We start from the raw sequence: 27,868 nt of genomic DNA on the forward strand, positions 1-27,868 counted from the left end.
GGTCTCGCTGCAGGTAAAAAGCTGATTTGGTGCTCCAATGAGCACTTAATCGTTAAACATATCAGGTGCAATCGTTATGCATCGAACGCGTAGCCGTCGGTAGCCTCGAAACTGCTCAAAACATGAACGGCAACGTAGGGCCGTACCTGCAACAGGTAAATAAGCCGAACGGGCTAAAACTTGACAGGCTTTAAACACGCGAGACGTACATGCTGCGGAGGTTACGGGAAAAAGCGAGCTTTGATATTAGCGAAGCTGTGTAACCCTATGCGGCATATACATAGAGGCAAACAAACGTGCGGCCTCGGCGTACGTCTCGCTCCAACGCGCAAGTCTTGGACGTCTACTACTCGTCGTTACGCGATGCGTGCGCAGCTGCCGTCTATCTACGCAGTCAGCCCGACACTGTTTACTTACGGCTTCAGTAGTTTGGAAACAACCCAAACGCAATCTGATCACCGCGTATTCACAAAACACCACACAACAGCGGCTCTCAGTTGCGCGTCAACCACCAACGTCGGTATGCCCGCCGCCTGCCCGCCGCCTCGGCAGCTGGCAAAGCGGAAATGGCGTTCGCAATACCGGCAGCCAATAAACGCCAGAGCAGACGACATGGGCGTCTCCCTCGATCTCCCCTCTCTCTCCTGCGTTTTGTAGCATACGGTAAAGTCCCTTGATATATAGAAAGTAGCGGCACTTTTGACGTGAACTCCCGCGGCGCGCCGCTGCTGCGCCGGACCCGTGGGCTTTCCGCGCTCGGGAAGCGCGCGGAAAGCCAGGGGCGTCTGCTACGCGCTGCAGTTTTTTGCGCCGCGTTTCCACACAGGGCACTTGAAGTCTACTTAACTTTTATAACGCGGTGCGGAATGAAGCTTATCCACCTTTAAGCGTTGTGTTAGTGCTGGGGATACAACAGAATGCAAAAAATCATGTGTCAAGCGGCATCAGCGTGGTCTAGTTCCGGTCACAAAGTTCGAGAACGTTGGTGCGTGTGTAAAAACGCGCAAAACGGACACGCACAAGCAAAGAACGAAAAAAAAAAAACCTTATTCGCACGAGTAATCGGGCAATAGCATCACGCATGCACGAATTAAGAGTAATAAAAAAAGTAAATTGCACGCGCAGTCAGCTGAAATACTTGCGCGCAGTGACCGCTTCACAGTACGAGCTTTTTACTCATAGTCGCCACTGGTTTGCTAGCCACATGCACACCGCTTTATTCAACAATTCATGAGCCTCCACTAGCTCTTTATTATGGACGGAGCACACCGGGAAGACGCAAGAGAAACAAAATAAAGAAAAAAACATGGTTGATCCCTCCGTCATAGGAATCGGAATAACACGAAAGTAAAACGTGTCCTTATAGAAGTAACTGAATGTTTACAGAAGTAACTGAATAGATATAAGAGAGTTTGCACAATGTATATTGATGTCTGGCACCGTTTAACGTGGATGCACCCACTTTGTTGCTTGGTGGTACATCTCCATGCCGACGACTAACGTCCATGTTCAATGATTACACAAAGCCTTGTGTTAGCTGTAGTAGTTAGCGGTGAAAACGAGTTGTGATAGCCAGAAGAGCGTCGCATATTGGACGCAGAACTTGGTCGCCATCCTGCGGCATGTTAAAGTGTGATTGAACACCACGGTCGCAAGGGAAACGCAAAGCGCGTCGTGCCTCCCCGGAGCCAGGCCGCAATTTTTCTCGGGGCGAGCGCGTAGGGGAACGCGGTGCTACAGCCAGGCATCCATGCAGCCAGGTGAGGCAGGCGCGCGTCGAAGAGCTATTTTTGGTTTGATTAGCGTGATGCTATGAGCGATGCCGATGCTTTTACGACGCTTGCGTTAAGGTCGCCACCTCGCGGTGTGCTAAGGCATTGACAAAATTGTACTTCTATTGAAAACGCACGGAATGGGCCGAACGTGTAACGCGTTGCAGGTACTAATCGCGGAAGCCACAGTAATGATGAATTACTTTACTTTGCCGCTCCCAAAGGGCAACACCACCCCGACGACCGGGAGAGTGGTAGATATAAAAGGCGCGTTTGTGAAGCCTCTAGAGTATGTGACCGTGGCGCAGTCAATAATATGCAAGCACAATATTCACAATATTCTGGCTCACAATATTCATGGCTTCAGACTGCTAGAGAATGAAGTTAAAGTTTTAGCATATGCAGATGACATTGCCTTTTTTGTACTGACAAACCCAGTATTGAAAGGATTGTTGATGCAGTAGAGCAATTCGGTAGCGTCTCAGGCGCACAGGTAAACTATTCTAAGAGTTCAGGTTTGTGGTTTGGGTCATGGGGATCTACACCTGATCAGTTTGCCGGTATTGAGTGGTCTGTGGTGCCACCAAAATATCTTGGTGTTCCACTAAGTGCACACAAGTCAAGCGCACAGTACTGGAAAGATAGGGTGGCAGGCCTTGAGCGTTATGCTAAATCTTTTATACCACATAACCTTTCAATTTTCGGTAAAGCGGAAACGTGCAACAAGTTTTTGGCTACAAAACTTTTCTATGTACTACAAGTGCTGCATTGTGCTAGAGCGCATATTCAGAGCTTTCATCGTAAATTTGCAACATTTATATGGTCATCAACATATGAATCCATGAGACGAGACAATCTATTCAGACCAGTTAGTGCAGGTGGGCTAGGTCTAGTACATCTGTACGTGTGGCAAATTGTATCTCGCTACTTCTTTTTCCGCGACGCTTCCCATCCTATTATTCGAGCATTCTTGCAGGTAAACCTGGTAAATGTGCTACCTAATCTAGTAGTTTCATCCGATTCTTCTCCACGACCATGTTTATGGGGATTTATGCGAGAAGTTTATTTCTCTGTTCGTTTTTTAACAGTTAGGTTTTCAAATGAATATTTGTACTGTGTATCGCGCAAAAATCTTTACAGAGATTTAATCGCGATGCTGTTTCCGCCACCACTTTATCGTGCAAAATACTTGGGACTGCCAGGACATGATGTCTTAGATCGAGTACGTAAAATGCCGCTGACACCATCGACAAAAACGTTCTTTTTTAAATTACATTCAGAGACTTTGCCTGTGAAGACTTGGCTTCGTTCAAGAGACATTTTTGTGTCGTCCGCTGATTGTCCTGTGTGTGATGTGCCAGAAACAATTGAACATTGTTTTATAGGCTGCAGAGATGCAATCTTATTTTGGGATGTGCTCCAACGAACTCTTCAAAAAGACTTTGTGCTAAATTCCCATTCCGTGCGATATCTCTTGCCAGCGAGTTGTAATGACATACCATTCGACATGTTTCTTCTCATTGGAATGCATAGCCTGTGGAAGACGCGCATGTTGCAGAGAAACGCAGAGCCGATAGTTTCCTCAACAGCCCACTTCATTAGGTTGGTCACTCAGCTAAGAGATGTCTACGAGCAAATGGAATATCAACCAGAATGGTATACGGCATTGGTGAGGTGCTTATCCTTACCGCTGTTCTAGCACACAATTGGAAAATCAGTTATGTGATGTATCCGCTATAGAGGTGATTGCGAATTCTGTAGTGCCTTCTGTTCGTCATTGTGTTGCGATAACAGCATAATTAACATATTAGTTCTTTGTCTGTATTCAATTGCTTTCAAGTGCTATCCTATGTTGAATAAATACCGTGAAATAAAAAAAAAAAGACCGTGGCGCAGTGGATAGCGCGCCCGGCATCTGATGTTGCGGACCGAGCGGTCGTGGGTTCGATGCCCGTTGACGGAACTTTTTTTCTTTGCCATCTGATCGCGTACATTTTTTCGACGTCATTTCCGTGACGGAAATACGTCACTGAAGTCTTGGTGGACCCCGGCATAAAACACTTTCGTGTTAAAAAAGAGTAGAGACGGCCATACGACCGCAATGCTGTTGGCTTATTTTTGCTTCTGAGGTAGCGTACAACAAGGCTCACCGTGCACAAACACTTGAAAGAAAAGCAATGCCAGGTAAACTAACCTTATTCCACAAGTTTTTGCATAAAAGGCGTAATATAGAAAATGCTTTACAAATATCCAGATATCATGAAACAAAGTTACAAATACCCCCATTCTTGCTGTAAAAGCTGCCTGAACCGAAAATACGGTAAGAAATTGACAAATAGAAGTGTAATACCTCAATCACTTCAGAAAATTGTTCAAATGCAGAGATCCCTTATGTACCTAGCCTGAAAAAATGCGACATGCGATAATATATATTACATATGGATTGGATCGCTGAACGTTAGTATGGAACGTTCGTGCGAGATGCATGCATTGCTTCAAGCCTTCACCATAGGAAATGAAAACAGTTTCAAACAACTCATTCTCAACTTCAGATGTTTTCACGGTTCTCGGAGGTTAGCGTTCGCCTGGTTCAGAGACTTTACAAAAAGACGTGGATGAGTAGTTACATAAAATACAATTGTTTCCGCGGCAGTTTAGTGCGCGCCAACAGGGCAGCCGACCGCAATTTCCCGCTTTTTCCTGATGACCTCAATATAGCGTCCACGACAATTTCGTGCTGAAGCTGCGGAGTACTTAAATAGCGAGTCTGCTCATCTCTTGAATAAATATGAAGAGATGACCAGACGGGTAAAGCAAGCCTCTTTTGTCTCGCAGACGCGTGCAATCAGCCACTCTGAACTGATAATCACGTTTGTTTTCGGGCGATCGCTCGTAACATGAAGTGAGACATACACGATGTTGCACTGTTATCGTCATTTTCTTTGGTTTGTCTTTTTTTTAAGGCTAAAGCCTTAGATGCCTCATCAAATACGAAAATTGACCGTCGGCATTCCCGGTAGCCAACACGAGTGATGCACAAAATCATCACGCGATGACGTCGACAGAACTTGTGACGTCACTATGACGTCATTCAACGTGACGTCATATGATGGCGCCACCACGTGACATGGTCGCTTTGCATTGCCTCCGTGATCGGGGGGCGATCACGGAGGCAATGTAAAAGCAGGTGAGGTGCAGAAAGCTTGCAACGCCTTCGATCCTGTCGGCAGTCCGAAACCACGTTATGTGCAGAAAGCTTTCGGAGAGGGGCGAGGGAGGTTCAATGCATCGACTGACGAAAAAGATGGCTTTCGTTTTCGAGTCACCTCAGGCGAATGCATGAGGGACCATGTTTTTTTTTTTCAGGTATTTTTTTCGCATACATTTCACCTATGCGGTGATCAGTACTTCAAAATGTATGGGTAAGTCTTACATCTTGAGATCGATATTGGTGACCACAGCGTTTTTATCACCTGACAGAAACAAATCGTCAGACCACACGTACATCTTCAGAATTATTTCTGGCTACAGAAAGCGGGTTTGCGCGCCACACACCATATTATTATTGTTAGTCGTTACGCAAACGGCAAGCATGTCAGGTTAGTGATGCCATGACCTATCGGTCGTGTTGGGCATACGTACATTCGTGCCTCTCCGTGCCAATTTTCGTGTATACCAAGTGAACGAGACGCGAGTTACGCGAGTAATTTTTTTACTTTTGGCACCGCGGCCAGGCCGACTGACACATTTGGCTTCGCATGAAATGGCTTGAAACAGCAGAGCGCCGGAGGCAGCCTTGTAAAACAAATGGAATGCACGAAATCAAAGATAGGATATGAAGGGTGCAAACGCGTTAGCATGTATGAGCTATAGTTACTACGCGCATATATGTGCTACATTCTCCTAATTATCTCCAGTTTATTCTCTCCTGCAGGAAGTTTACGTTCGTCATTCCACACGAAACTAAGTTAAGCGCCTTTTCTCACGATGAAGTGTGCGCAGAATGCGTTCCTCAAACAACCACGCAAGTGTGGACCAATGCGGTGACAAACCAGCTGAAAGGATATACTATACAATATCCCAGTTTCACAACACACAAACTAACAAACGCGTTCTCTGTGTGATGAGTCGCTGCAGCATTATGTTGCAGTGACGCAGTATTAAATATTGCCCATATCTCCGCAATTTTAGCTAATAGCGGCCAGAATATCACGCGCGTAGCAGACGCTCGCCGCTTTGACGCGGCTTCCGCCGCGGAGAAAGCCCACGGGTCCGGCACGGCAGCGCCGTGGCGCGGAAGTTCACCGCAAAAGGCCCTCGCTCCTCCCATGTATTCGCGCGGCGCTTTGGACACTCCCCCTATTCTAGGTCACTCTAACCGCTACTGTTCTCCCCTTCGAAGTGGGCCATAAAACGCGGGACACGTGTGCAAAAGGGGCACTTGCCCCCCTCAAGCCACACCGGCACTTGCCCCCCCCCCCCCCACCCGAAGCTATGCCAGCTCTCTCTCCCCTCCTCCCCCAGACGCGATGTAACACGGGTTTGCACCCCCCAAGGCAAAATCCTGTTGACGCCCATGCCAGTGTCGGTGGTTTTTTGTGTGCGTGTGTTTGTGGTGCAAGGAGGAGAATCAAGGCCCAGCGGACCGGGAAAACAGCAGTCGCCAGCGAACCTTTTGAGCTGCGTGGACGTTTCCTATTTTGGTGTATCAGTAAATAAGTTCGTTTTGTTTTAATCACTGGCTTCGTTTCACTTTTGGGTGTTTCAGGACTAGAGCAATCGAGTCGTAGAGGCACTACACCGTGTATGTGTGAGCGAATGCATGTACCGCGGCAGGCTTGAGAACTGTTCTTTGTCTTGCGCCGTTGTCGCCCAATGTCATCGAAGTGCCTCGTTACATACGGCGACAGAAATGCCGTCGTCACTTTCGACGAGCCGTGGACGGGGCGGGATTCAATGGAACATATAAAGGAGTTGGACATGTTCTCTGAAGTTGACGTCTCCACCATCGGTTTAACGGTGAGTGCTTGATCTTCATGTTGTAGCGGTTGCAGCAGCGTTTGTCATCGATTACTGCAGCGTTGGTTTACATTTCTGAGCTTCGTCCATACTCTATAAAAATCCGGCAGCGCTAAATTTTACGTTATTGCCAAATTTGGTCCCATCTAAGCCTTGATGACAACATTGTTGCACCGAATTTAGCCCTCACTTCTTTCATCATAGAAAACGTGGAAGGTATCGCTGTTTTTTTTTTTGTTGTTGTTGTTGCTTGTTCATCCTTGTTAGGAACTGGTTTGTTCATTTTATCTGAGTGTGGAAGATGCATGCGCACGGTGTAATTCATGCACATGTGATAGCTTTCAGTGACAATGTAGTTTGCATACCTGATGATTTTGATTGGCGGTTTGATTGGAATGGCGTGCTCGGCTTGATGCGCTGTAAAAACGAGCGGTTGGTGCAATAAAGATGTCAGTTGTAAGTTCAGCGCTCGTACAGTGTATTGTGTTCCTGCGTCCTCGTCCTTTTTTGCGCTGTTTTTCCCCAGCTAAGCATGTACCAACTCGCCCAAATCGAAGTCTTGCTCGTAGTCAGTTTCTTTATAAAACAGGCCTCTCAAATGGATAAGCCTCTTTGCTCAGTTGCTAGTTGCAACTTCAATGGATGAGGCCCGCCACGGTGGTATAGTGGTTATGGATGGCACTCAACTGCTGACCCTGTCATTCGATCTCGCGACCTTCGGGTCGCGGGATAGAATCTCGACTGCAGCGGCTGCATTTTCGATGGAGGCGAAAATGTTTGAGGCCCGTGCACTTAGATTTAGGTGCACGTTAAACCCCAGGTGGTCGAAATTTCCGGAGCCCTCCACTACGGTGTCTCTCATAATCATATCGTGGTTTTGGGACGTTAAACCCCAGATATTATTATTGGGTCATTCCATGCCAAGTGTCCCAGACGTGGCGCTCGCACATCGCAGATTTTGCTGATAAAATTTGTGCCTTTTTCCTGTGCCACATAGAGTATTGTGGCAAAACATTTTTGCTCGATAAAAATTTTGACGATCATGGCGACCCCTCGAAGTTCGCTTGTATTTGTTAAACCGCGCCTAATAGAAAAATGTATATAAAATCTATTTTTCTGTGTTCAGCTTTGAAACCACGCTGGCGCTATCGCAGAGGTTCTGTTTAGATGTCCTATTCACTAATTCCGAAATTTTTGTGTTTCACTACCAGCTAGCTACGTATCTTCAAAAACTACAAAACTCTTCAATGTTCGTGATTTTTTCTTGTGCTATCTCGAACTCCCTCTAACCAATCTTAATAGTAGTATGATTTTCAGGAAAGCGTGTTATAGTACAAAAATGTTTAGGGGTAAAAGAGACTTCAAATCTTCCCGAAAAAAATTGTGAACTTATGCGATTTGTCGCATGTTTGACCGTATTTTTCATACTGATGCGGTCCAAGTAAAAATACTCGTCATGCGGCGTTTGATAGAAGACTTGTCGTTAAGTAATGAAGAAAATCTAATGAAATCATTTTTTGTTTTAAGGAAGAAAATAATTTTTGAATTTGGCGCTCCATAAGTGCCCGGCATTCTTTTTGTTGCCACTTCGCCGCAAAGCACGTGGTCGCCCTTGCAGCTAAAACTCGTCACAGTCAGCGGCAAGATGCGACATGTATGTCAGTGGCTCGTGAGTGCTCGAAAGTCTTGTCGCGTTGATCTCAGGGCGACGAGTAATCAATTCGCGTTACAATGTGAGCTTGGCGGGCCCAATGGGAAGTATGGACGCCCGAGAGCAGCCTATGGCGTCGTTGGCACAATGTGCTAGAGGCCGTCTGCACAACACGTATACCCCGAAAAAACGTGTATACAATGTGCATTATTTCTTTCAGTATGTGTATGCTAGTTGTGCAGACGGCCTCTAGCACATTGTGCCAACGACGCCATAGGCTGCTCTCGGGCGTCCATACTTCCCATTGGGCCCGCCAAGCAAGCTCACATTGTAACGCGAATTGATTACTCGTCGCCCTGAGATCAACGCGACAAGACTTTCGAGCACTCACGAGCCACTGACATACATCTCGCATCTTGCCGCTGCCTGTGACGAGTGTCAGCTGGAAGGGCGACCACGTGCTTTGCGGCGAAGTGGCAACAAAATGAAATGCAGGCCGCGTTCGGAGGGCCAAATTCAAAAATTATTTTCTTTCTTAAAACAAAAAAATTATTTCATTAGACTTTCCTCATTACTTAACGACGAAGTCTTCTATCAAACGCCGCATGACGAGGATTTTTACTTGGACCGCATCAGTATGAAAAATACGGTCAAACATGCGACAAATCGCTTATTTTCTCTAACTTCACAATTTTTTTCGGGAATATTTGAAGTATATTTTACCCCTAAACATTTATTCAATCATCAATTATTCAATCATCATTTGCAATTTACAGCCATCTATAAGGTCACATAGTTCTAAAATGTTTTTTGTGCGAGGTGTTGGCAAAATTAAGGCCACCAAGACCAGAGACGGCATGGTCTTCTCGCACTCTGTTTACTTGCAAGTCATTGCTGTAGTCATGCTAGCATGCTGTGCATGCTCGGCTCTTTTATGCCTCCAATGGAATCGCTTACAATAACATTTTCATCGATAATGCAGCTCTTAACTCCACAATTCTGTCGATTGATGAGATCATGGCCGAGTGTGCCAATGCGTGCAGTGGTGGTGAAGTTTGGGAGAAAGGGCTGTGTTTTTGGTCTTTCACTGTTGCGAGACATGCGGCCATTTACAAGCCACACCAACCTGGCACTATGCCGAAAATGCTGAGCAAATGAGCTGAGAACGTCATTGCTCGTTGCATTACCGCCGGTGCATCCAGCGATAATCTTGTTTATGGATGTGAAAGGATCACGACGGAAGGTCGCTTCAAGATACCGTTTTAGGTGCTGGCCACCCAAAGACACTGGGTTTATTCGGAAAAAATGTACACTCAAGTTATCATGGTAGGAGCCACGTGGCACAATGGGTATCTAATTAGTGCAGGAAAGTAAGTCTCTCAAGTCGATAATTCATTCTAACAGCTCAACTCCCACCTACCACAACGAATTTGCTCGCATTGTGCTGATCAGATGGAAAAAAGGTACAGGAGCCAACGCTGCACATTTTTTTTTTGTTTTTCATCAATAACCACTGAGATATGATTGTCGATTTCACTACGACTCTCACTTTTACTTTTTTCCCCATTTCCTGGCTCCTACATTCTTTTTGCACATGGCCTTAAAAAATGTATCAGCAGGGTTCTACTTTATAAAGTATGCTAGCATGACGTGCTGCCTGCAAACAGCAAATGCCCCTGTTTTTTTTTTCAGAACCAATTAATTGGCTTCCGTGTAAACGAGACCAGTCTCTAACCTGTGGATAAACCTGTAGCCTTACTGCAAGTGCTTTGACTTGTTAAGAATGTCCTTACCAGTGTCGAACCATGTTTTGCAAATAAGTTGCAATTTCATTTATTTGTCAGTGTGTGGTAAAGCATTAGGTTTTATCTGTTGCTACATGAAGCAGCTGCTGTAATAATGAAGCAACAAGCCTTGTGTTAAAATGTGCCTTTTGTTTTGTAGGACCCCACCAAGACGCATCATGTGCCGACAGTGACATACAATGGAAGCTTGTTGACTTCAAGGGAATTTATTGTGCGCCTGGAGGGCCTTGCTATTAAGGAGACTAGCCTTTTGGCAGCCATTGCCACACAAATCGCGCTATACTGGGCGCTGAACATTGTTTTCAGCAAGAAAGCTCAGTGGACCTTCGATCTCCTGTGTCAAGTTCTGAAAGTTCAGAGCGTCTTGCGGCCGACGTCACTCGTCCGTGTGGCTCTAACCATCTTGAGCCAGTGAACAGCCAGACTGATTTCAATAAAGTATTTTTCTCACAAATAGATCTGGATTTCTGCCCTCTCCTGGAGCATTTGTGTCAGACTTGGCGCAACCCGATGAAAATCATGTTCCTCAAAACTTTTTTCATTTGCCTATGGGAGAGCTGGACTGCTGGTTTCTTGAGGAGCACTCAATACAAGCAAACGTTACTCCATCGAGAGGCATTGAGGATGATTAACTGCATGCTGCTCCGATGAGGAATGTTGTGAAAGAGTAACTGTCGCTCCCATGAGGGTATTGAGAGATAATGTCCATTTCTCCCTGCGGGACTAATGGGAAAGAGTAATTGTTACTCCATTTAGGTGTCCAGAAAGAGCAAGCATTGCTCCCGTGGGAGTATTGACAGAGAGCATCCATTCCTCCTTGTAAAGAGAAACCGTCGCTCCCCTGGGAGTATTGAAAAAGACTATCTCTTTCTCCCTCGGGAGTATTTGTAAGGAGCAAGTGTCACTCCCATAGGAGTATTGACCAAGAGCATCCGTTCCTCCCTTTAGGAGTTTAGGAAAGGAGCAACGGCTGCTTTTTAGAGGAGTAATTGAAAAGAGTAACTGTCGCTCCCTTGGGGGTATTGAAGAAGACTATCTGTTCCTCCCTTCAGGAGTATTGGGAAAGAGTAACCGTCCCTCCCGTGGGAGTATCGAAAAAGACTATCCGTTCCTCCTTTGAGGAGTATCGAGAAAGAGTAACCGTTGCTCCCGTGGGAGTTTTCACAAAGAGCATCCGTTGCTCCAGTCAGTTACTCCCTGAAGGAGCAAGTTCTACGGGGAGTAACGGTTCGTCCCGTCGCAGTTACCCCCAAAAAGGAGTAATGGGTGTGGCAGGTTAGTTACTCCCATAAAGGAGTAACCTCGACCCCCCATTTCCTCCTTTACATTTAGAGTGTATGTTCGTGCGTCCGTGTCTGACAGCGGCATTGGCACAAAAATGCTTCCGGCCCACTCATTTCGAGCAATTCAAGTAAAACGCCACATTTCTTCTTGGCTACCTTCTTTGAGCTCATCAAGACAACAATTAGGAACGAAATTCTCGACTATACTTTATGCTGCATACATTACATGCGCCTAATACAACTCCACGCTACGGACACCCGAAGCGGCGACGGAGAAGTAAACCGCTCTGCCGGCACTTCGTATACTAATTTTTTTTTCGAAACGCATCCGCGTGTATTTATGGAAGCGTCTTAAAAATATGTATTTGTCAATATGTCCTATCGGAAGCCCACTTTCGTCACGACGGTTTTTAAGGGACAGATTCTTATTTAATGCTTCAGAGGGCCGAATAAACCAGCGCGCGCAGTGATTCTAATGCGGCTGCGGCGAGCCAGTGGAGGGTTCAGCGTGCCGTGCGCACCGTGCCGGCCAGGGGAGAAATCCGAGGAGAATTGAGGAGGAAAACGCGTGCTCGGAGGAGAGTGTCGCTACTTTCAAAATCGAGGGGCTTTAGTGGTGGCGCAGTGTCGCCGCTTGGCGGGAAGCGATGTGACGCTGGCGCTTGAGGAAGACTTCCTTCTCTCTTTTTGGGTTTGGTGCAGCCGTGGACAGTCGTCTCCCGCAAGACGCTCGTGCGGACGAGGGTAGCGATGCGGGCTTGTTGGCCTGTCATGGTTCTTGGATGTAGGCGCGAAAAGACAAGGACGAAGGGAAGCGCCAGTGTGGTTGTCGTTCTTCCCTTCGTCCTTGTCTTTTCTCACCCACATCCAAGAATCGTGGGGACGATTCCATGGCTCGGCTCCACGGGCTCCTGGGCTGAGTCGGACGTCGGCGATGCCGCATTCACAGTACATTGTATGTGTTATGTTGTTTTGTGTCTGCGGCGTTCTCTGTGTGTTGTATTAGCGTCGAATTGATTTTTAATCAAGTGTAGAAAATTACACTTAGGAAAGAAAGGACAAGATGCATTAACGCCTGACGAGGTCATACCACCTGTAACAACAGCAGTTTGCACACAAGCATTGGCAGCACACACATAACTAATTGAAAACTTGCACAAGGAAACATACAGAATAGTAAAAGTGCATTTACAGCCCTGAATACTTATAAAAATATAAAATAATATCTTGCAGAGAAATATATACATGCAAAGGTGTAATTGTTGTAAACGCAAATCATTTAGCAGAAATAAAAAAGCAATATACATTTGAATTAACACAAAAAACTATAAAAGAAGTAGTTTTATTTTCCGCTTTATTATTTTTTTTATTTGTGGTTTGTTATTATTTCCTCTATACATTATTGTTGTTCAAGAGTGCCGTAATACGGCAGTGCAGCGTATGTTTGGATTATTTGTCTGACTTGCCGTTATTTTTTAGATACGGCTGGCGAGCTCGCCGTTATTAGTGTACTAGAAATGGGGAGTGCTCGGAACGAGCTTCGAAAAGTGAAGCCGAAACAGGGTCAATACGCTTGTGGCGGTGCGAGCGGTAGTCTGCAGTGTGTCGTCGTGTAAATGTTGCGCGCGGCTCCGCCGAAGTTGTGCAGGGGTAGAATGCCCACTTCCCACTCAAAAGGTCCGGGTTCGAATCGCAGCTGCAGATGGTGGGCTTTTATTCTTATTGTCACCTTTTATAGCTGTATTGGTTTTCCTTTCTTTCTTTAAACTAGCTTCAGTTGCTACGTGTTGCTTCAAAAAGTAACGCAAAATGTGAAGTAAAATAGAATAAATTTGACAGTGAACGTAGTTATTTGCAGCGCCACTGCCCAGGATTCACCAAAAGCGTAAAGTATGGCCTCCGAGATTTTTGGGAATACGCGACTCGAAACGAGATTTCACATTTTACGTTACTTCTTGTAGCAATGCAGCGCTTATTGCGTAGTGCGAGAATTTGAAGAGAACATGCCGACAGTCCTTACCAGATCCCGCAGAAAAGGCGCCACCATGGCACCGCAGCGTGAGCAGGTGAGCACACAGGCGAAGCCAAAGCTGCGGGCTGACGTCGGAAAAAGCTCGAGTGCCATGATCCATTTGATGAAACCCGCGCTCAGCACCAGGAAGCGCACGAGCACGTTCGAACCGATCTCCAACCAGCTCGGACTGCCTGCAACTCGGAGTGCTCATAAATTTCGAAAAGGTAAGCAGGATTACAAGCTGAGTTCTCAATGGCCGAAAGTGTTTTATGCCGGGGTTCACCGCGGCTCCACTGACGTATTTCCGTCACGGATATACGTTGAAAAATACACACAAACAGATGGCAAAGAAAAAAGCTAGAAGTTCCGTCGCCAGGAGTCGAACCTACGACCCCTCGACCCCTCGCTCCGCAGCGCGCGGCGCGAACCGACTCGGCCACAAACGGCGCGTTCTGGCACACCAACGGCGAGCTATATATATATATATATATTATATATATATATTATATATATATATATATTGTTAAGGTGTTTAATAGACAGCACTGAACGACAATGAGTAATGGCGACAGTCACGGCAAGGCGCGAGCGGCGTTCTTTTTCAAGCAACCAAAGAGGACGACCCACTAGAAGGCGCTGGAGAGGGTAACCCATTACCATGTCCCAAGGCTTCTCTACAATATATATATATATATATATATATATATATATATATATATATATATATATATATATATATATATATATATATATATATATATAAAGTATTTTAAGAGTATATGCGCCTTCATAAAAACAACTTTATTGTCGACGTTTCGATCGGAGGCCGACCTTCATCAAGACGAATGTTACCAGGCTTCGATGCGCTTTTATATCATCGTCCTCCGAGCCGAGAGAGAAAAAAAAGTAAAAAAAAATTAAGAAAGAAAAAAGAGAGAGGGAAGTAAGTAAGAGTGCACATACTATGACACACCCTCTACACGTGTTTCCTAAGAAGAAAACAAAAGGAGTAAGAATTCTGAGAAAAAAGAGTCGCGAACACACCACGTGCGCATATTTTGGCATACGCCCCTCGGGGCATCCAACTATCATTTAAGCCGTCAATGCACGACTTTGACGAAAAGGAAACCCAGAAATGTAATCTAATTCTGAAATCCGCATCACTGAAGCTAACCGAACTCGTTGTGGCGCACTGTGAAAGGGCGCTCCTCTGAGCGCAGCGGAACGTCGGGCTAGGTCGAATACGTCCCTATCCACTCTAGAAGTTGGGGAACGGGAACGATTTGAGAAAAAGAGGACAGAGGAAATCTTACAGGCTAAAAAGAAAAAAAAATGGCAAGGGATAAAATTCCGTACTACTCCGAGCTCTACATAGGCAATCCAGAGGGCCCTCAAGCAGAGGTTGGGCCACAACTCTGCAACATAAGTAAAACCTTTAACGGCCGGCCGGGAGGCACCAATAACACACAAAGCAACACAGAAGAAAACATAATTAACCTTTGCGACGTTCAACTTAACAGTCATGAACGAGCAGTAATCTCCCGCGGACTCACATTTTGCCCCACTACTGGCCGATACAGTCAGTTTGCCTTACTACAAGACCTTGATAACTTGGCACGGAACCTTCGCCTAGATGAGTACCTTTTCGACGAACCCCAGAGAGAAACCACTACCATAATACCTTCCAGTTTAAGGCAACAGTGGACACCAAGCTCTCAGCGGGAGAAGCATCTAGATACCTACAATGAAGCCGTCCAAAAAGACATACTTCGGGAATATAGCACAACAGACCGGCATCAGCTAAAAATCTCTCAAGAAAGGAGTATGCCTCACTTAAGGCACTCAGTGATCGAACGGATATCGTCATAAAATCAGCGGATAAAGGGGGAAGGATTGTAATATTATATAAATCTGACTATATCCAAGAGGCCACCCAATTAACTAACACCTCTTTCTACAAACCACTCGATAAAGACCGAACCCTAGAATCTACATCAAGCGATAATAAACACCGCACTCCATGATCTCGTGGAACTCGGAAAGTTAGATCCTAAAATTTGTAAGGCCCTCACTGTAGCACGTGACACACCAGGACGGTTTTATATGCATGCTTCCGAAAATACACAAGAAAGGAAACCCCTACAGACCAAATATTTCGGGAAGAGGTACCCTCACCGAACCAATATCAAGTTACATATACTCCCTAATTAAGGATATTCCGCCTACACACTCCTCCTACCTACGTGATACCAACCACTTCATAAGGACCATCAACGATGGAAAAATCCCTGATGGTGCCTTCCTTGTAACTCTTGATGTAACTTCCCTGTACACTAATATTCCTCATAATGAGGGCATCAAAACATTGGTAGAGTCCTATAGTGCGCACAAATATGATGACTCGCCAAGTCCAATAGTAACTGAAACCCTTGCGAAGCTGCTACTTCAACTCAATAAACAAATAAATGGCACTGCTATGGGGACTCGAATGGCATTTAACTACGCTAATATTTTTATTAGTGATCTTGAAACTAAGTTTTTGTCAACCCAGAAAATTAAGCCCCTTCTTTACAAACGCTTCTTAGATGATAGTTTTATCATTTCGACGGATACATAACAGAATCTAATTAATTTTATAGAATCTTTCAACAAAGCTCACCCAGACATAACATTCACTTATACATATCAATTTCTTCGATCTCCACGTAAACGTAAACGAACGGGTCCTTGACTCGTTTACAAAAATCCTACGGACAGGCAGCAGTACCTTCACTTCGATAGTTGTCACCCTCGTCACTGGAAGACGAGCACCACGTACTCGCAGGCCCACCGATCAGAAGAATCCGCCCCGAACACCTTGAGGCCAACGCAAGTAACTTGCGCCACCTACGTGCCACTATCCTCCTTCCATAGTCCATATGTAAAGGGGCAAACCTACATCGCCAACAACACCAGCAGAAAGAATTAAAACGAGAGGGACGGAATAACTTGGTTCTAACATTTGGAAGCAACCCCCCTAACGTAAACGAAATTCTAAAGAGACACTATAACATCTTACAACAGAGTACACGACTATCAAGATTTTTCCCTTCCCCTCCGCGAGTCGTTTATAGAGGCCCCAAAAACATTGAAGATTATCTTGTTCGTTCGAAAACGTATCAGGCACCTATAACTGGATGCCAGCCACGCGGCAAGGCTCGTTGCAAGGTGTGCAAACACATACAGGCAACCAACGTTGCTGAAAGCACACATTCCAATTTCAAATACTCTCTTCCCTCAAACCTTAACTGTGAGAGCTCTAATGCCTTCTCGAGTGCGGAGTATGCAGTATTCAATACATAGGTCAGACAGACTCGGCCTTCCGCCCCCGCTTTAATAACCATCGTTCACATGTTAATTCGCTTCCGCATCTTCCTCTGTCTCAGCATATAAATTCCGAGAGCCACCCATTTGATTACATCAAGGTTAGACTATTACAACGAGGTTTCCACAGAACAAGAGAGCGTGAACAGCGCGAATCATATATGATTTATAAATTTAATACATTGAAGGCTGGACTAAATATCAATCCGGGCATATCCGCTTGAATTCGCGCTCTGCAAGTTTCAAGTTAAAGGAGTCCTGACACAAAAATTTTCGCCCCGCGTTTTTTTGCTGCAATGTGTTGCTGGGGGCCTGTTAGTCATAACACGGCACATCGTTTGCCGCAGCGCGCGACAGATAATTGTTTACAAGATAATTGTTTACCGACACAGCCTCAGTTTTGGTTTGACAGAGCTCCAAAAACGACAAGCCGCCGGGTGCAACTATCACCACCTAGCGAGTGAAACGCTCGGTCACGTGAGCACACAGAACAGTGACGCATTACCGCGCGGTCTGTCATCGTCGGGCTCATCGTCGCCTGATGGCGACGATTTTCTTGCGGCGGGGATGGAAGGAATTTTTGACGTGGCGAATCACTTCAGGTTTGACCCGCTGGCGAGGAGCGATTCGTCGGGAAGCGCGTCAAAACAGAAATAGCGGCTACGACGTCATCATAACTTGTACCGGCTGCAACGGTTACGTAGGGGAAGTAGGGGGGTCACCTCGGGTCACCTCCGAGGGTGTCAATGCACCAGGTGCGGCCTATAATGCTGGATCGCGCTCGCGAACTTCAAAATTCATATAAAATACCTTCCAAGCTTTATTCGCTGTCGATATTTTGCAGATGGTACACGCACGTACACGGGAATCGATCCAGCAGGCTATCTCGGCCGCGAAATTTTGTTTCAGTACCCCTTTAATAATAATCTTAACCGAAGCTCTCTCTTTTTTCTTTTCTTTTTTTTCTTTCTTCTTTTTAATATTATTGTTATTTTTTTTTTTCGGATATCGCTAGAGGAACACGCTGTCGGACATGCAGCGTGCTCACGTGCATTCCAATCGAAAGGTATCCTCCATTTTCTTCGGAAACATTAAGTGGAGCCACAGACCGGAAATCCTGCCTGTTTTTCAGTGAATGTGCCTTTTTACACTCTTCCCGGACTTTTAAGCGCTTATCCCTTCTTGTGAAGCTTAATCCCCTTACAGGCTTCACGAGCACTGTGGAGGGAGGGGGGGGGGGCGAAGACGCGAGGCGTGACAATGAACTGGAGGAATGTACTCACCTATTGTGTCCAAGCTTCGGGAACAATTGAGGAGGGGGCACCCAAAGGAAGGGGACTACGGGAATGTACTTCACCTGGGAGATCTGTGTATATCTACGTAGTTTTCTCTCTTTTTTTTTCGTCAGGAAACACGTGTTGTTTTGTATGTCAAAATATGTGGTGTGTTCGCAACTCTGTTTACTTTTTTCTCAGAATTCTTACTCCTTTTTTTTTTCTCAGGAAACACGTGTAGTGCGTATGTCATAGTATGTGCACTCTTTTTACTTTTACTTACTTACCTCTCTCTCTTTTTCTTTTCAATTTTTTTTAGTTTTTTACTTTTTTCTCGCTCTCGGCTCGGAGGACGATGATATAAAAGCGCATCGAAGCCTGGTAAAATGCGTCTTCATGAAGATCGGTCTCCGATCGAAGCGTGGACAATAAAGTGGTTTATTATGAAGGCACTCTTAAAATACTTATAACCTTGCGGCAACCGAAGTTACTCTTCCGCATTTAAGCCTTATATATATATATATCGCTTATCGTGATGGGGGTGGTTTGTGCGTCCTGTGCTCCCACGGCAAGTTTGCGTTGCAGTTACAGAGAGTACAAAGTTCACTTCGCTCACTGCAGCGGCCGCTTTTGCGAAATGCTTTTGCGCGCTGTTCACACAAAAATAAATTACAGCTGTGGCAGTTCGCGCTTATCCTGCGTATACTTGTGCGTTCGTTTCGTGCGTCCTCATTTGTGTTTGAGCAGCGCGCTTTAACTGTCGGGCTGTGGCAGTTGTTCGGGCTCATCCTGTGTATGTTCTTTCCTTGCGTCCTTTCTGCTCGAGCAGCGCGTTGCGAGTTTCGAGCTGCTTGCCGTTCTTCGAGTGACGATTACAATTTGTTGCTATAGCATTCATTCCTTCGCCCTTGTGCCCAAGCAATGCACAACAAACGCTGAACTGCGTCTGTGAAGACACGTTTCACTTTAGTGTTATACCGATTCCTGTGACAGAGGGATCAGCCATGTATTTTTTTCCGAAATGTCCCAGTCGTGTCTGTTTTTCATAGCTCGCCATGCTCACTCATGAGTATATCCACTCACACTTACTCATGCTCATTTAAAGGTTTGAGTGAGTACTCAGGACTGTGAGTAGGCGTGAATATGAACGCGAGTGAGTACCAATGAGTGTGAGCTAGCATGAGTATGAACGCGAGTGAGTACCAACGTGTGTTAGCAGGCGTGAGTATGAACGTGAGTGAGTGCTCATGAGTGTTAATATCCGTGAGTGCGAACATGAGTGACTACCGGTTAGTGTGAATGGAAGTGTGTATGAACGCGAGTGAGTACCAATGAGTGTGAGCAGGCGAGGAGGAACAGTATGGCCAATTTCCTTTCCTTGACGTACTGGTTAAGCGCAACAATCATGCATTATCGTTTTGCGTGTATAGAAAAGCCACCCACCCTGGCCGTTATTAGATTTTCAATTGCGTGCACCCTCGCTCCCACAAACGGTCAGTCGTTTCTTCACTTCTGCTGCGAGCAAATCTCATCTGCTCAAACTCTAAAGATGCTTCGGCTGACGTAATGAAGGCGCATCGCGACCTTACTTCTAGTGGATACCCGGATTCTTTTATTCGCTCTGTTGAAAACAGACTGTCATGCTCTGCACTTCATGTTGACGCGCTTCCAAAAAAAGCGAGCACCGGTACCATATGTGCCCGGAATCAGCAAATCTTTGGCCCGGGTATTCAGCAGATACAACGTGCAAATCGCCCATGTTCCAGCAAACAAGCTAAAGCACTCGTTGGTGAATGTCAAAGAAAAATTGGCAAACGAAAAATATCACGGACTGGTATACAGCATCCCTTGCACCGGATGCGATCATGTTTACGTGGGCGAGACGGGAAATTTCGAGCAGAGAGCAAAATAACACCGCTACGACGTGAAGAAAAAGAACGCTGAATCTAATGCATTGGCGGAACACGCTGAATCGATTGGTCACGTAATCGATTGGGACAACGCCAGCATCATTAAAAAAGAAAGAAAATTGTCTTCGCGCCTTTATCTGGAATCGTTGATAATACAGACGACAAAGCGCACACTCAACCGCAACGGCGGAAACTTTCCTCACGTGTATGCGCGATGCTTGCGGCACCTATTGAAACGTATCTGACTTTTACACTTCTTTGTGAACAAGGCTTCCGTGCGGGAGCCGAAACGACTTGCTTGTGTTTAAAGTGTTTTTATTGTGGTCGGTGTCTATTCCTTTTCTACAATGCCTCCTCCCGACCAGACGGGACTCTGTCAAACCCTGGCTTTCATGAACGTGAATGAGTGAGTAGGCATGAGTATGAACACGAGTGAATACCAATGATGTAAGTAGGCGTGAGTAAGAACGTGAGTGAGTACTCATGACCGTGAGTAGGCGTGAGTATGGACGTGAGTACTCATGAGTTAAGGCCGGATTTTTAGGCATTAAAAACGCGCGTTTTGGGCGCCAAAAATAGGCAGCCAAAACAACGTTTTACGGCTACATTGTGGTAAGAATACCGACAATAAATTTATGCATAAATGCAAATAACTTCAAAACAAAGACCTGCGCGACCTGTATCTACAACAGGAAAGCAAAAATTTTTATTTGCGTTGGCGCAAGGTGCCAACAGTTGAACACAGCCATACAATTGCCCGTTTTCCCGCACGTTTCGCAGAACACGGTCTCTGCGTTTCTTCTGTAGCGTGGTAAGTCAAGTGTCGACTGTCGAATAAACATTCTCCTGGGCCTCCTTCTTTTCGGCATGACTGAGAAGGGCAGAGCAGATAGCCAGACCGCTTAGAGACCAGAATGGAGGGATTCCTCGTATTGGCCGGGTCGAATCGCGTAGGGACCATTTCTCCCTTGTCGGTGAGCATCTTAAAAAGTACATTACAAACAAAACAGAGCGCATCTTTCTTTATTCGTTTGCTCTCTGCGGTTTCCCATTCGCCAACCGCTGGCGCCATGTCAGCGCGGCGGCATGTACTGGCTGGCGTGTGTGATTTCACTGCTGCTAGCGGTTGTTTTCTGGAAGTTGGCTGAGCTACAGGGCTAGGATGAACCCCATAGAGTTCCGTACAGTCAATATTTCCCGTAACGTGAACAACGGTCTCAAACTGCACTCGAAAGCGAAACATGAAGCTAAACAGTGTTCATACAGGCCCCGATTTTGAAAATAGGCCCTATAAAAAATTGGCGAAGCTTGCACTAAGCTGCGAAAGCCTTGAAACAGCGAAACTGGACGATTCTGAAGACTAATCTGGTTGATTCTAGGTTGTTTCAAGGCCTTAGCTAGGTGATGAGGGTTGTTTCTATAGGTAGCTTCTCTAGGTCGTTGCTATGCTTTAGCTAGGTGGCGCTAGGTGGTTAATACGTTGTCAGCGCAGAGAGGTTCGAGTTAAGCCGCACACAGTCACAGAGACGACACAGACGTCCAAGCTCCAAAAACAGAAACTCGCCATGAAACAAAGCGCCTCTCATACAGTCACAGACACGACATGGAAGTCCAACCAGAGACAAACTCGCGCGGGAACCAAGCGTTCGTTCCTCTCGCAGATATACGGGCACGTCGTCGTTGGCGTAGGCCTTCCATCGCTGAGGGGTCTTCTCGCAGCCGCCGGTGCCTTTTCCATTCCCTAGTGTTGGGCTAATGGTTGCCTTCTTCCCTTTTAGTGGGCCATTGGTGAATAGTGACATTTACCCAATTTCCGTTTATAAATCATGATACGGCATACAACTTACGGCTAGCTTAAACAGCTTCAATGTGGGGCGATATGAGCACAAGGAACAAAAAAGGCGTCTAAAAGCCGGTCTCTACCCATGAGTGTGAGCAGGCGTGAGTATGAACGTGAGTGAGCACCGAGGAGTGCAAGTTGATGTGAGTGTGAACGTGAGTGAGTACCGATGAGTGTAAGCGTGAGCATAAACGTGTGTGAGTACTCATGAATGTGAGTGAGTGTGAGTATGAATGTGTTAGTACCGATGAGTGTGAGTGGACATGACTATGAGCGTGAGTGCGTAGCTATGAGCGCCATGTCACACAGTCACAGAGTGTAGAAGAATGAACATGAGTGCCTATGAGTGTGAGAAGCGAGTCAATACCTGCGAGAGTGAGTGAACATGAATGATGTGAGTAGACGTGACGAGCATGACCGTGGGCGCCTATGAGTTGGATGTGAGTGAGTGCCCATCAGTGGGAGTAGACCGTGGATGAGTTCCTGAGTTTGAGTAGACGTGAGTATGAACAAAAGAACTTATGCGTGTGAGTAGAGCGAGTATGAACCTTAGTGTGTACCTATTGAGTTTGAGTATCAGTAAAAAAAAAACATATATGAATGTGAGTGCCTTAGTGTGAGTGATGGCCAGCAAATGTAATAAGTAGTAAAGACTAATGGTCGTGCCTCTGAGTAGTAGTCGACGTGACTCTGAACATAAGCACGTGAGTGAGAGTCGAGGTGGATATGAGGCGAGTGATGGAGCGTTTACTGAGTGTTTATTTCGTTATAGTACCTATTATGCAAGTGACGCCAAGATTTTTTGGTACTCAATTGCTCACCCAAAACAGTACTCAATTGCTCACCCAAAAGGCGTGGGTTTGATTCCGCCTTCGGCGGTAAAATTTCCATCGAGGCTTTATTCTCGAATGCGCGCGCTGTGTCATGTCACCCGAGGGGGTCGAAGTTATCAGGTAACCTTCGCTATGGCGTTTCTCATAGTCGCTTTGGAACGTTAAACCCCATACCACCATTGTTGCACAGCAGGCACGAATACTTAGGTGTCCTCATTAACATGAAAACATCCCATGCGTATGGCGCCTTATTTTGTTCTGGAACGTGCTGATCAACTTATATCGCACAAACAGTGAAGGTGCGCTTTGTAATAAGTCGCTAAAGAAAAGGTTACGTGCTCGTAGTAAATGCTAGAGGGTGTGTCAAGATAAGATCGAACACGAGGTCCTGGTCACCATTTCCGATTTTGATGAAATTTACTGTAGACCAAGGCATTAGACCCAGAACATTTGTTTCGCAGTTAGTTTTGCGAAAAAAAAAATTGTTCGCTTGAGAAAAAATATACATTTTGGCCACATAAAAACACTTTTCCACCAATTTAGCGATTTCTGAATTTTGAGCGCACCAAGGAAAAAAAAACATCGCCTCTCTTGGTCACACTATTTATTCCCCTTAAAGAACAACTGAAACACAGTCTTATGAGTCTATTATTTCCCTTGCTTGTCGAAGCACTGTTGAAGAAGAATGCCACAGTTTCGCCGCAAAGGCGAAGCTATGAATGCGATAGCAACGAATTACAAAGTCGCAAGAACACCGAGGAGCTCGATACAAGCAGCGCGCCCATCAAGCGCAAAGGACTCACGAAAAGATTACGCACAGGATGACCACGAACTAACAACGGTAACAGCTCGACACTTGCAGCGCGCTGCGCTTCTCAAACACAATGAAGGACGCTCGAAAACAACGCATATATATACACAGGACGAGCACGAACTCACGACTGTCCCAGTTATGTTTACGCGGCGCGCTTTTTGTTTTCTAGAAAACTGCGGCGCGTGGAGTAGCCCCCTTCCCCCCGCGTCTCCTGCCGCGCGGTGACGCTGGACGCATTGTTCATCAGGCGTTCCACATCGCGTATGGGTACAGAAATAACCCACTTTTTAGTGCGCGTCTCCAAAAGCAGTTAGAAGCAAAATCTACAATCATTGCTTTAAAGCGCACCGTTCAGGCAATTTGCGGGTGATACTGCACACGCGGAAGCACCCCTGAGATTTAGATACCGCCAGCGTTATATGGTGTATATAAATAGCTCACGGTTAGTGTTCCACGCAAACGGTGGCACGTGGCCGAGTTGTTTAAAGCAGCAGGCTGAAGGACGAGGGGTCGCAAGTTCGAATCCCGGAGGCGCACTTCGGAATTTTTTTTTTTGTCGATTTATTTTTCTTTATTGGTTTTATTTATATATACATACATATACATATCCGGGGCGTGAAAAATTGAGACGATTACTACGGAAAGTGACGACGCCACTTTCTGGGATGTCCCTCCGTACAGCCAGCTCCCAGAGTATTCATCCTACAGCAATATGCACAGCTCGCGTGGACATTCAGGACGTTTTGTACGACGTCGACTTCATTATAATTGCTGCATGCTCTCACGACGTCATCCTGGGATGGAATTTTCTCTCCCGTCCCGACGCCGTAATTCATCGCTGACCAGCCGAAATGGAACTCTCCCCGTTCTCAGATTTGACGCCGGCAGACAGTTCACCGGTATCGAGCAAGATCCTCGTCAAAGACGATACCAAAGTGCCTCCAAACTCGTCGACGGCTGTCTCCGTCGACTGCGCTGGTCTCTCCCACAACATTGCACTAATTCCGCCATCTGACCACGTTTTCACTAGGAAAGGCTTGCTGTTACCTTTCGCGACCGTGCAAGTCACTCAGGGCAGCACGGCTATTTTTGTTACCAACCCATCCCCGTACATTGTTACGTTGGTGCGAGGGGAATGTCTTGGCAGAGTGGAACCCAAGTAATACTGAAAGACGAGCTAGTTGGTATGAGTGCATCGTAACTTATTTTAGCGCACACTGACACACGGACACAGAAAAGAAGGGTACACCACAAGCGCTACTATCAACTGAAGGTTTTATTCAGAAAAGGAACATATATATATCAAAGTACCCTTCTTTTCTGTGTCCGTGTGTCAGTGTGCGCTAAAATAAGTTACGAGTGGAACCCCTCGAAGACGTACAAATTATGGATGCACCCGATGCCACGCACTGTCCCAGTTCCCGTACGCTCAATGCTGTTTCCACGTCCGATTCGTCACCTGCTGATGTGTCTGGTTCCTCCATTGCTGACAACCTCACATCGGTCCAGCGTTCCCAGCTTCTCTGCCTGTTGGAAAATTTCGTTGTTCTTTCGATGCCGGGCAAACTTCTCTCGGCCGCACCTCCGCTGTTACGCATCGTATCGACACTGACGGCCAACCACCACTGCGGCCACGTGCATATCGCGTGTCTCCCGCAGAACGTCGGGTAATTAATGAGCAAGTCGACGATATGTTTCGACGCGATGTTATTCGGCCGTCGTACAGCCGATGGAAGTCACTTGTTCTCTTTGCGAAGAAGGACGGTTCTGTGTAGACTACCGACGGCTCAACAAGATCACTCGCAAGGATGTTTATCCACTGCCGCGAATCGACGACGTGATTGACAGCCTGAAATGAGCATAATTCTTTCCATCCCTCGATTTGCGCACGGGGTATTGGCAAGCACCCATGGCTCGACCGAAGACAGCCTTTGTCAGGCCCGATGGCTTGTACGAGTTCAACGTCATGCCGTTTGGTTTGTGTAATGCGCCCGCGACCTTCGAGGGCATGATGGACACCGTCCTGCACAACTTGAAATGGCACACGTGCTTGTGTTACCTGGACGACGTCGTCGTTTTCGCTCCGGACTTCTCCATGCATTTCCAACGCCTGGGGCATGTTTTGACGCGATTGAACAACGCCGGCCTCCAACTCAAAGTGAAGTGCCGATTTGCAGCATGGCAGCTGACAATCCTAGGCTACGTCGTGTCCAAGGACGGAATCCTTCCCGATCCGACCAAGCTTCGGGCCGCGGGCGAATTTCCCAAACCTACGTCCGTGAAAAAACTGCGAATTTTCGTAGGACTGTGTTCGTACTTTCGACGCTTCATACGAAACTTTGCCACCATCATAGCGCCGCTCGCGAAGCTCGTTGGAAGTAACGGGCCCCAAAATTCGTGGTCGTCCGTGTGCGACGACGTGTTCGCAAAGCTCCGCCGTTTGTCGACATCTGCTCCCATACTACGCCACTACGACCACAACGGAGGTACACACGGACGCCAGCGGTGTAGGGCCTCGGCGCTGTCCTTGCGCAGCGAAAACTAGGGTTCCCCGAATATGTCGTGGCATATGCAAGTCGTACGCTCACTAGATCCGAGACCAATTACACCGTCACGGAAAAAGAGTGCCTGGAGATCATCTGGGCCCTTATAAAGTTCCGACCTTATTTGTATGGTCGCCCATTTGATGTCGTCACAGACGATCATTCACTATGCTGGTTGTCGTCATTGAAGGATCCCTCAGGCCAGGGACGTAGCCAGGGGGGGGGGGGGGTTGGGGGGTTCACCCCCCCCCCCCCCGAAATTTTTCAGTTTTGCTTGCGTATATATACACGCGCACATACAAACGCACGCACGAACATACATAAAGTATGGTTGAACCCCCCCCGAAAAAAATTTCTGGCTACGGCCCTGCCTCAGGCCGTCTCGCCCGCTGGGCACTTCGCCTCCAAGACAACGACATCAGCGTGTTGTACCGTAACGGACGCCGGCATGCTGACGCCGAGGCCCTCTCGCGATCCACCTTGTCTGAGCATAACGCCCCCTGCTTAGTATATTACATTGCCGTTTCTTCCATCGACGTTCACACCATCGCTACCGAACAGCGCAAGGATAAAGGGATCGCCTCGCTGATAGACTTGCTCACTGATCCGTCGGCAACACCATCTACTTGCGCATTGCGTCGTCAAGCCCACCATGTCGCCATTCGTGACGACCTTCTGCACCGACGCAATTAGAACGCCGATGGCCGCCAGCGGTTACTAGTGATACCCCGCAGCCTGCGTTCTGAAATATGCGAGTCGTTCCACTCTGATCTGCAATGCGCGCACTCTGGGGTATCCAAAACTTACCACCGCATTCGACGACCATACTTCTGGTGAGGGATGTGCCGCTACGTGCAGAAGTTCGTTCGCTCCTGCCTCGATTCATCATCATCATCATCATCATCATCATCAGCCTGTCTACGCCCACTACAGGGCAAAGGCCTCTCCCATGTTCCGCCAATCAACCCGGTCCTGTGCTTTCTGTTGCCACGTTATACCTACAAACTTCTTAATCTCATCTACCCACCTAATTTTCTGTCTCCCCCTCACGCGTTTGCCATCTCTTGGAATCCAGTCAGTTACCCTTAATGACCACCGGTTGTCCTGCCGACGTGCTACGTGCCCGGCCCATATCAATTTCTTCTTCTTGATTTCAACTATGATATCCTTAACCCGCGTTTGTTCCCTGACTCACTCTGCTCTTTTCCTGTCTCTTAAGGTTACACCCAGCATTTTCCTTTCCATCGCTCGCTGCGTCGTCCTCAGTTTAAGTGAACCCTCTTTGTAAGTCTCCAGGTTTCTGCTCCGTAGGTAAGTACCGGTAAGATGCAGCTGTTATATACCTTCCTCTTGAGGGATAGTGGTAGACTACCATTCATGATTTGATAGTGCTTGCAGAATGAGCCCCATCCCATCCTTATTCTTCTAGTTATTTCACTCTCATGGTTCGGCTCCGCGGTTACTACCTGTCCTAAGTAGACGTACTCCTTTACAACTTCCAGTGTGTCGCCCCTTATCGCAAAGCGCTGTTCTCTGCCAAGATTGTTCCACATTACTTTAGTTTTATGCATATTAATTTTCAGACCTACTCTTCTACTTTCCGTATCCAGTTCAGTAATCATCAGCTGTAATTCGTCTCCCGCGTTACTCATCAATGCAATGTCATCAGCAAATCGCAGGTTACTGAGATACTCTCCATTAACTCTTATCACCAATTCTTCCCAGTCTAGGGCCCTGAAAACCTCCT

The 27,868-nt window shown here is 46.6% G+C and overlaps 1 protein-coding gene across 1 annotated transcript in view; it reads right to left on the reverse strand.

Moving 5' to 3' along the window:
• The window catches only part of LOC119389737 (organic cation transporter protein-like), a 282,311-nt gene that overhangs the window by 118,902 nt on the left and 135,541 nt on the right, over nt 1-27,868 (reverse strand). Inside the window, exon 4 of the mRNA XM_037657112.1 lies at nt 13,551-13,735. Coding sequence (XP_037513040.1) covers nt 13,551-13,735 — 185 coding nt within the window. The remainder of the gene's footprint in view (nt 1-13,550; nt 13,736-27,868) is intronic.

The sequence above is a fragment of the Rhipicephalus sanguineus genome, chromosome 1 (assembly GCF_013339695.2).
Source record: "Rhipicephalus sanguineus isolate Rsan-2018 chromosome 1, BIME_Rsan_1.4, whole genome shotgun sequence".
Lineage (NCBI taxonomy): Eukaryota > Metazoa > Arthropoda > Arachnida > Ixodida > Ixodidae > Rhipicephalus > Rhipicephalus sanguineus.